At 31.6% G+C, this 11,575-nt stretch overlaps 1 protein-coding gene across 1 annotated transcript; it reads left to right on the forward strand.

Moving 5' to 3' along the window:
- Positions 1 to 602: 602 nt before the first annotated feature.
- LOC148270722 (sodium-independent sulfate anion transporter-like) lies at positions 603 to 10,604 on the forward strand. Its single transcript, XM_088242264.1, has 4 exons — positions 603 to 1,456; positions 5,709 to 5,870; positions 9,528 to 9,598; positions 10,086 to 10,604. The coding sequence occupies exons 1-4, from the start codon at positions 1,420 to 1,422 to the stop codon at positions 10,326 to 10,328; spliced, it is 513 nt and encodes a 170-aa protein (XP_088098390.1). The 5' UTR covers positions 603 to 1,419; the 3' UTR covers positions 10,329 to 10,604.
- Positions 10,605 to 11,575: the final 971 nt, after the last annotated feature.

Here is an 11,575-nt window from a genome sequence, read left to right on the forward strand (position 1 = left end):
TCAACGTCAACAGATTTTAATTTTAATACGAGTTTACTGTGGAAAGTGCTGTTGAAGGCTTTTGTCAACTTGACAAAAACTCCAATACAATCTGGAAGTTTGTCAAGACATTTTTTTATAATATACCTAAATAGTGAATGTCTGTACATGATTATTAGAATAATATGCAGAAACAATTGTTGAAATTTTTCTGATTGACCCAGTACAAAATGCAATTGAGGAATTACGTAATATTTTAAAAATTAGGTTGCTAGTAAATTTTTAAAAATAAAACTGTTTTCTGCCGTGAGTAAAAACTTTTCTTGTCACGTGCTTATGAGGTCAGATATTTTATTACTATACAACTACACGAAGAAGAAGATAATGAAACGTCAAAAAAAACAACAACAACTGTCATTTTCAAACGACTGATAATAATGCAGTTTGATAACATTGGTTTTAATGTTTATTGTAATCTTGTGTTGGTACTCAAAAAGTCGGTAGTTTGTTTGTTTGATTTAGCATTTATTCTGTGCCGGTCAAATAAATGTTATATCGAAATATGAATTGCGGACATTCCAACAAAATTGACAGGATAACTTTGACAGTGATTTTATACAGATAGTAGCCATTGTTTTTCGCCTTCACACATCATGAAAATATAAATCAAATATAACATTTTAGTTTTGAAATACGTTGACAGTAACATGCAGTTATTCAGCAATAGATTTTCTTTGTAACGGAAATTAACAGTTCATAAATATTTGATTATACAATCATTCTTGTCCACAGCAAATTTTACTGAATTATATTATTATTACGCCTTTTCGTTGATTACATCTGTTTAGACTTTCAGACAAAGAGTTTTATGGAATATAAATAGATGTTTTTTGAAATAATAAAAAAGGGTCATTTAGATTTTCTCATAGAAGAATCTTTCCTTCGTAATTAGCGTTTGATATTTTGTAAATTCTGTGCGATGTTTAAATGCAACCTAGTGTCAGTTATATATATATATATAGAAACGTTTTACAGAGTGTAAATCTGAGTCAAGTATAATTGATACGATTAAGAAAGTGTCTCTGAGATGGTTTGGTCATGTAGAATGAATGGACGACAAAAAAATGGTAAAACAAGTATATATGGTGAAAATGAACGGTAACGTGAAACAAAGACGATCAAGGAAGACGTAGCATGATGGAAGTTGGAAGTTTTCGTCTTTTATTCTTCGAATAATTATTTAATTTTCTACGGTCACCCTGTACAGTAGTAATCTGAGCCGTGTGTCACCAATAATGTTACTTGCACAAGACATTTATGAGAGTTATCTTGTGTTTTATAATTGCATTGACTTAATAACTACGATTTTTAAGTTTTCTTGATCTAGTGCTGACTAGTTTGTGATTGTGTAAACATCTGTTTGGATTAAACTATTAGACAATGGAGCAGGGATCGACTGTCAACCTTCTGCCACAAAGTAAGACTTTTTCAACATTATTACAGCAATACCTAAAATAATGCAAATAATATAATCACTAGATCCTTAACACAAAGACAACTTTACAAACTAATACCACTTTCGGACAAAGGGATTTTGAGTATTATTCAATTAAAATCTATAACCTACTTCCACTATCTATTAAAACATTTAGGAACGAATAAATGTTTAAAAAGGCTTTTAAAAAATGGACAGTGGAGCTAGGTAGAAGTAAAATGGATTGTCTCATTCGCCCAAACCAATATTGAATCAACTGCTCCACAAGTGTATAGCTTATGTAAGGTTTTTGTTATTTTCATTGTGCGTTTTGTAATATAAATAATATAGATGTACATATATACCTAGTTTTTAAAACAGTCTGAATATTTTGTTAATTATCTTTGTTTATTAAGTTAGCCTTCTTTGTTTATTCTCAAATATAAAAACATTTCAAAAAAGTATATTGTTAAGTGTCCTCGGCACGGGTAACCTCAGTGAGGTCACATTATTTTTATTATTGTTTATAGTTTGTAAGAGTACAACAAATAAATAATTAAAAATGCAATATCTTAATAAATAGACATGTCATTCCTGATAAGCTACGTCTTAGGTGTAGCTGGGATTGTTTAGAACAATATTATATCAAAAACAATTTCTTTATGCTAAAGCAATGTCATGTACCCAAAGAAATAATGTAAAATAATAATAAATATATAATACAAAATATCTTTCTTTTCCCAAAAATATATAATGTAAGGTTCAACGAAGTATAATATAAGTAGACACACATAGAATTACATAATATAATTCTATGTTGACACATTATTCCTATACTTATCTAAGAAATAAAAAAATACTGTGTTGCCCTCAACAATTTGAAAAAAAAGATATAGCAAATCACAATACGCATGCAATCATTCATGTAAGACAAGAGATATATACTATATAGTAGGTATATTAAATATCTAAATTCGGTAAATGGAGTCTAGAATTCCAACCGCCCATGCGCTCAGTAGCTGCAGGACTGTAAACTTTGTTTTTTATTAAGTTTTTAAAAATATCACTTAAACTTCATTGTCACATAAAATAAAAATAAAAAATGCAAATAGGGGCTTGATTACTTAATGTCCATGCGCTCTGTAGCTGCAAGACGTGTTGTAATCTAGCTCCTATATATCAGAATTGTAATATATTATAATTGGGGACAAGGAACTAGAATCCCAATCGTCCATACGCTCTCTAGCTACAAGATGTGCTGGGATATTTATTTATTGTACAGCGCCCTTGAGGTGCTTTTCACAAAAATGGCGCTTTATAAATTATCAAAATATAAATAAAATCTATTTGGTACGTTAATACTCATCAGTCTTATCTTATTTTTGTAATTCATATTCATTTTAAAAAGTATTTGGATAAAATTGGCACTATGAATTTGTAAAGAAACTTTAAAATATCACTGTAGTATTCTACATCATAAATATTTACTATCTAAATAAACAGATTGTTCATTTTAAGTGGTTTTCTAAATAAGATAAGCATCACCAGACTGGATTATAACTTAATGTTACAACATCATGTGATGATTATCATACAAGCTGTGGTTTGCATACTATCTTTATGATACTGAGATCCAAGTGTCATCATATCCGTATTAGGTTTGATCTATAAAGGGAATGTACAATGGTGAAACCACACACATCATTTTAAAACTAATTATCTATTGTGTCTCATTGAGCGGTTCATTTCTGTGTTGCCATGCTGCTCTTTTTGAAAAAAATCCGTTACAGTATGTAAAACTTTTCAATAATTAAAATATATAAAATTTATATTTAAAACCTCTGCCTCGTGGTGTAATCGTCAGTGCGTTTGCCTACCATGCAAGAGGTCTCGGGTTCGATTCCCGACATGGTTGATGTGAAATATTTATTTAAAAGTGTTTTTTCACACTAGAATATTTCAATTATAATAATAAAAATACGTATATAGTTTTATTCCACTTTTATTTATAAATTTTTACCAGTGACCGGGTTTCGTCGTGACCGAAATTGTCAGACTGGTGGGAGACTAAACAAATTGTTAAACATGTTATATACAAGTGCAAGCAGGGGTTGTAAATCATGATTTATATAATTATGGAAATAAAAGAATTTAAATAAAAATTATTTAAGTTTAAAGTAAAAACAATTGTAAAAATATAAGTTTTGTTTGAATGTATATAAAAAAAACTGGTGTAAATTACATAATTTTATGAAGTTTTACAATGAAGATGTATTTGAATTATGTGTATTTAAATTTAATTTAAACTATAACAGGGGCCGCTGGTTGGTAGTTCCATCGACAGCTATGTCCCCCGAGCCAGAGGCAATTAAGTGATTCTCTGAAAGCAAAATTCCCAGCAGTTAATTTTTATCGATTAGTTTCATTGTTTGTATTTTAATGGATACAATAATGGGGAATGAATGTGTGTTATCTGATCTATTTTTATTTATTCATTCATTTGAAATTACATTTGTTTAAATATTAATGAACTTATTAAGGCTTTTTAGGCTGTGCCCGTGTCAAGCCATAATAATCAACAATAAAAAATACATAGTAAATTTAATTAGATTAAATTATAATGACATGTGATGCATTATAATTAAAATAAAAAATAATATAAAATAAAATAAAAAAATTTAATTAAAAAAAAATAGAATAACAATCCAGAAAAACAAAGTATAAGTAATAAATAATAAATTATACAAATTTAGATTCATACATAATCAAATATACAAAATAAAAGTATCATTGAAATCAATAGAAAAAGTATATATGTATACATATATAAAAACATAATTGAAATGATAATTGAAATATGGTTTCTAGAAACTCACTCTATACTATAGTAAGAAATAGGAGTAATAAATAATATGCGGAACAAGAGTGAGTACCAAATTAAATAGTACATAAATACATAATGAAAAAACATAAAAATATCTTATAAAAATCTCAATTTTTCTCAAGAATTATAAAAATTTGGAAAATTGTTTTCAGGCATTGCCTAGTAGGTGAATTGGTTCAGCCGGATGAATCTCACCCACATGATAAAGGTTTTAGCTCTTTTACTTCACCAAAGTCAACAGATGGAAGAGTTGAGAAAATTTGGATGTTCAAACATAGGCAGAATGGTGAACGTTGCACAGTTTATTTTATTATAGTCTATTTTAATATTAAATTTCATTTAGGTGGCCGGCACTTTCAAAATCAGCCCAAAAATGTATGGAGGCTGGGTGATCTCCTTGGTTTTTTCATCGATTTGTGATCAGTTATGACTATTTTACTTATAATTGTTGGTGAAGGATAAAATATGCTTTCTGAAAAAATTATCTTATGCCTAGCGTTGAAATCATGGTAGTTATTGTCGAATGACAGAATGGTAAATGATACACAGTGTGTAAAGTGGCCACTTAAACCAGCCAATGACAGGTCATAAGCCCTGTAAATGCCTAGACTCCCATATTCCCTTCTCAAAAATGTTTTCTCTCTCTGTTGCAACAAATTGAAGTATGAACAACTCCCTAGGGAGAAAATCCAGCCAGTCTGCAAGCATTTGGACATACTCAAAACATTGTTGTTTTTAAGAAACTTTGCGAATACTTAAAAAAATACAAAACTTTAAAAATCAAAGCGCTGATAATACGATACATAAAAGTTTAAAGAAAACATTTTTGGCTTAGTTTTATATCCTATTAATAAATAAAAAAAACCACTGAACTTCCTACAATGTAATTACTACAGCGTAACTTCAAAATCAGGATTTTTGCGTTAACCACTGATTTTTGCGTTAACCACTGAAACACATCTTTGTATCTTTCTACAGCATTCGTGGAGGATACAAAAATTTGTGTTTAGTGGTTAACTCGAAAATGCTGATTTTGAAGTTACCTGTCTGTAGTATAATTACCCATGATATGCAGCAGATCACTATAAAATTTTAGGCGGTAAAATGTCATTGTGCAAAAGAACTTTTACACTTAGTTACGTAATAATCTTGTAAGTATTTTATCAACAGCTTTGATAAAAATCTAGGTCTGTTTTTTATCAAAATGTGTTTTATCCATCAATTAGAAGCGTTGTTATATTTATGTGGGTGCATTACTGTGTCACTTTATAAAATATAATAATTTATCAGATACTATAAATGTGATTTTGAGATACGGATATATGGGAAAATTGGCACAAACTGATTGTCAAGATTATTATTTCATTTTAGGAGCTGAAGGCGTCACGGAACCAGCCATGCGTTCTGTAGCGGAAATTATCAAAAAGACCGCAGCAAACTTCTGCACAGTGAAAACACTAAAACGGAAGATTCCTATCATAGAATGGCTTCCAAAATACCGACTCGAGCTACTGATTCAAGACATGATTGCAGGTAAAATATTGTGTATTTTATCAAAAATGTTTTTCTCTTTGTGGTACGACAATTTTTCCTTGTATCTGGGCACCGCTGGGGAGACTTAAGTCCTCAGATGCGGTCTGCGGTATGTAGTTTATGGTGGGCGAGCTGAGTTCCTGGAGAATGGGACACAAATGTCTCCGTCCTCCAGGAACACACCTTTTATATAGTCAGTTTTATTTGATAGAGTAAAGTGTAGTTTATTTTAATAGGACCTGAATAAGTTCTCGGTGTTTCCCGACAGATGGTGTTACCTTCGCCTGTATACGTCGGCCAATCCTACAGCTAAGTTTGTTCTGAAGCTCCGCCATTAGGCTTGAAATGACAGGATATGTTATTCCGCTGAAGTGTAAACAACATATTTTTTCATAGCGTTAAACATGTCGAATTTCGTCCAAAAAATATAGCATTTGTGGGGAATTTTACTGCGTTATAATAATAATAATAATAATGTTTGGATAATTTATATAGCGCCATTTTTGTGAAAATCACCGAAAGGGCGCTATACAATAAATAAATATCCCAACATGTCTTGCAGCTACAGAGCGCATGGACGGTTGGGATTCTAGTTCCTCGTCTCCAATTATGATATATTACAATTATGATATATATGAGCTAGATAACAGAACGTCTTGCAGCTACAGAGCGCATGGACAATAAGAAATCTAGCCCCTATTTACATTTTTTTTTTTTTTTTTTTTATTTGACAATGAAGTTTAGAGTTTAAGTGATATTTTAAAAACTAAATAAAAAGCAAATTTATAAAATTAGAAGCTAGATAGCAACAAGTCTTGCAGCTACTGAGCGTATGGACGGTTGAAGTTCTAGACCCCATTTACTAAATTTAGATATTTGATAGTTGATAACATTTACATAATATGATAAAGATAATATGATAGCTATCATCACAAAAAGTCTTGCAGCTTCAAAACGCATCGACAAATGGAATTTCAACAACATAAGAATGATTTTAAAAAGTTAATAATAAAAAATAATTTTAAAAAACGCAATAATAATACATTGAGCAAAGAACTAGTAAGTATGGCAATTAAGTGAACGTGTAACAGCACAAAAAGTAAAATATAAAAAACTAAACAAAGATAGCATTCCTTAACTTATTATTAAGGTTAACAAGACAATAGACGATACTCAAACTCAAACTTTAAATTACTTTACTAAAAAAAATAATAATCTGCACATAGAATTTTCGTGGTAGCTTACGGTAACCGTGCTTCACCGATCATCCCTGCTTTGCACTACAATCAGCTGGGTTTAGTGTATTATGAGCTTCTCAAACCCAACTAACCATCTCGGGAGATCGCTATCGACTACAATTGACGTGTTTGAGCCAAACATTGAAGGAAAAACGGCCGCAATACGAGGAGAGAGACAATAAAGTAATTTGGCTATTGCGTTTGCCAGGCATTCAGTAAATAAATAATTGTAAAACAATAATTACTGATCCACCGTATTGTATTTTATCATGCTGTGTAGATTTTTGCCATGGTGTGAAACGGGCCAATCATGCGATATCACGCAGTGGGCTCGTGGATTGCACGTGCACAGCAGTCATCTCCGTGAATGTGCGGTAGAGCGGTAATATTACTTACGTTAAATTTGGCAGATCCCGGTTTTTTTTTGTATTCCTAATTAGTAAGATAAGATATAACATTACATTCACAATTACCTTGTTATATTTTATCATATATAATAATACATAATATATAGGTGTCTTACAGATTAAGAAATAATTCATTTTTATCTACAGAATCTCATCATTGAAAAAATATAATTTGTTCAATTGTGTGATTCCAGATAGGAAAATATAGATTTCATTATTGTTTTTGTTAAAGAGAATATCATTAAACTAACATGGATTACATACTTGTAATTTGTTATTAATGTCATCCATGATCCAAACTTCGGATAGGACCGTTAATGGACTCACCCGGAAACCAATGCCCACTGTCATCTGAGCTATTATCAGGAGGTGAATCATGCATTTTTTGTATGTAAACAATAACGTATTAAAACACTGATTACCTTGGACGAATGTCAAGTTGCTGACAGCTAGGGAAATAGAATATGACCTCAATTCACCACTCGGAAGAAAAGGGAACAATAAACAGTTATTAACAGTTATTCCCGCGTATCTGATATATTTAGTGTAGGGTATTGTTCCTATAAAACAAACCTTTTGAACTTTTTCAAAGATGGTGAATGGTAATTATATTTATTTATTCATGCATTTCATAATATATATATATATATATATACAGTTTTTTGTTCACTTTGCCTAGCTGTGTGAAACAGTACTTATGATTTTCTTTTTATTTATTTCACTTTTGTACATAATGTTATTTGTACATTGGCGGGCTTATTGCCAAATGGCAATTTCTTCCAACCAACCAATAAAATAAAAGTTTTATTTTTATAATTCAAGTTACAGAACATATTCAATAGAAAAAAAAGATTAAAAAGCTAAAAGTATATAAAAATAGAAATAAACGTATTTGTTTATAAATTACCTTAAATTAAAACTATTACTCAATGGGAAAAGGGAAAAAAGAGGAAAGAGGAAAGAGGAAAAAGGAAAGGAGGAGAGATTAAGGAAGAGAAAGGAGATGTTTTTTCAGACGTGATTTAAACAGAGATAATGTAGTAACATCTTTGATGGTGGGTAGGAGGTGATTCCACAGTCGAGCCGCATGGACACTATATGAGTTAGAGAAGAAAGAGGAATTGTGGATGGGTATTAAGAGAGTGCCTTAAGAATTAGAACGAAGAGGTAAACCATGAACTGATAAGCGTTGAAATTTTTCACGCAGGTATATAGGAGCTATTTTCTTGTTGTTTTACTGTAGAATGTTTTATTTAAACTTTCTACTGAATATGCTGTATAATTTTTAGGTTATTTTTTTCAATATAAATCTTATAATTATATAATTAATATAATATATTAGTATAATTTTTAGTTTAATTTTTTTTATAAATCTTGGGTATAAGGAAATTCATGTTTTAAAAAAAAAAAGAATATATTAAGCCAAATATGTTTATATTATAAATGTTTGTAAAAGGCGGATTTACCGTTTATGTTAGTAAAATAAATTTTAAAAAAATAAAAAAAAATATAAAAAAATAAAGACGATTACTATAAAAGCCGCGAAGCCCTTACTAGTTACTTAGTTCAGACAGTAACTTTCGCGCTTCATAACCAAATTCTGTTTATTATTAAACATGTAATAAATACACATCGAAGCATCAGCGTTGTATTTTTCTGTTATCTCCAACTGGAGAAGGAGCTCCCTGCATCGACTATTAAAATTATACATCGGCGACCCCGACGTAATCCGATGTTATGTCTCTTCATCAGCAACCTGAAAAATGTACAGAATTATTTTAATACAATTTTTACTGACATAAAACCACCAGCTTATTAATACACATAGATGGGCCTTGAGCCCTCAAAAATGATGACCTTTAATTCATGCCTAGCGCGTATTTAGTCGTTCTTCAACCGCCAGCTAGGTGTGACGTTAAGAATCGAAAAAACCCTGCTTGTGTCATGAAAGCGTATAAAAATCTTATGTATTTTTCAAATTTAAATAAATTTCTTTTTAATTTTATTTTTAGGGATAAGTGTTGGACTAACGGCAATTCCTCAGGGTATAGCTTATGCCGGAGTTGCAGGATTACCTCTTCAAGTATGTATAATCCCAAATAAATTACTATGATAATTATGATAAAAGATTTAGTTATGTAAAAATCAACACAAAAGTATTACAAGAAAAAGAAAATATATATTTATGTAAGAAAAATAAGATTATAGGTATGTTATTTGAAGTGTATACACCTCAAAAATGTTTATTGAACTCTTTCAATATTTTGAGTATGTCCAAATGTTTGTAGACAGGCTGGATTTTCTCCCTAGGGAGTTAAAAGATAAGGTAAGATGATCAGTCTTACGCTTCAGGTGCCAGTCCAGGGACTATGAAATTTTTTTTTTATTGTGTTATGGTTAATATAATATTTGTTGGCCTCGTTGGGTAGTGGTCAGTACGTTTGCCTAGAGATCTCAGGTTCGATTCCCGACATTATCGACTTGAAATATTTATTAAAAAAGGTATTTTACAACACTATAATTTTGGGACGCAACCAACAAACAAATAATTTATATTTCATACATTTCAGTATGGGCTGTATTCTGGGTTTATGGGATGCTTCGTGTATCTCTTGCTGGGAAGCTGTAAAGATCTGACCATCGGCCCCACGGCTATATTGGCACTCATGACGCAGAAGTATGTCTCGGGATACGGAGCAGACTTCGCCGTCCTTTTGACGTTTCTCAGCGGGTGGGTCATATTACTACTAGGACTTTTCAATTTAGGTTCGTTGGTTCATTTCTGTATTTTTGTAAAGATAACTTTAAAGTGACTACAGTTTCGGAATATAATATTATTTGTATTTATAATTAACTTTCTTATACCGATTGACTATCTGATAGACTCAGTAGATGATTGATATCTAAAAATTCTAACCATGTGGCTCCAGTGAAAACGGAACAAATATATAGCGATAGGAGACCCTATCGCTAACCAGTAATCTCGCTTCCTCCCTCATCAATTCGGCGTCCCTTAATTTCGCCGAATAAAGCCGAAAGATTGTCATAGGTGGCCTTCCAGGACTGTGAGAGCCCGCAAATGCGAAAAAGAGGCAATTTCGATTGAAATATATTTCTACTCCACAAAATCTATATATTACTTCTTTGGTTAGTTTTAGTCCAAACACTTATGTATGGAAGTGAAACATGGAACTGGCAGAGGAAGGATGAAAGCAGAGTGAACGCGGTTGAAATGCGATCTCTTAGACGAATGTGTGGGAAATCAATGTATGACAGGGTTACGAATGATGAAATCAGGCGAGAGTGTAAATCTGAGTCAAGTATAATTGATAAGATTAAGAAAGAGTCTCTGAGATGGTTTGGTCACGTAGAACGAATAGACGACGAAAGAATGGTAAAACAAGTATATATGGTAAAAATAAACGGTAACGTGAGACGAGGACGACTAAGGAAGACGTGGCATGATTTGATAAACCAAAATCTTAAGTCTGGTCATGTCAAAAGTAGACAGAATCGAAGGGCATGTATGACAAGATGTATGAATGTGGAAGAAGCTAGGAATATATGCCAGGATAGACATGTGTGTCGGTCCATTCTCTCTGCCTACCCCTACGGAGAAATGGCGTGATGGTAGTAGTTATTTGGACCCCTGTATTTAGTAGCCTTACGTGTCATGTACAAGGCTAATGTACTCAGAAAAAATCGTTTTTGTTTGTCTTGGAAATGGGATGTTTGATCACTGATTTTGGTTTGTTACCTTTATGAGTCCAATCACCATTGTTGCAAAGTCCTAGAACAATAGCGCGTGATAACTACTTTTAACTACAGTGTGGATATCTGTTAAGAATATTCCATCTTTCCTGCATTCTGCTTCAAGATTGTGGCGTTGTAAACTGAAAAATGGGCACTGAAATAACAGATGTTCGATACTCTGCGAAGAAATATCATCGCATGGACAATAGTCATCATTCCTTAACTCAAACCTAAATAGGTAACTTTCCATAGCTCGATGATGGTAGTAGTAGTTAGTTATAACGGTTTTAAGTACATACTATACCAT

The sequence above is a fragment of the Micrasema longulum genome, unplaced genomic scaffold (assembly GCF_059751315.1).
Source record: "Micrasema longulum isolate JH-2025_06_02 unplaced genomic scaffold, ASM5975131v1 h1tg003537l, whole genome shotgun sequence".
Classification (NCBI taxonomy): Eukaryota; Metazoa; Arthropoda; class Insecta; order Trichoptera; family Brachycentridae; genus Micrasema; species Micrasema longulum.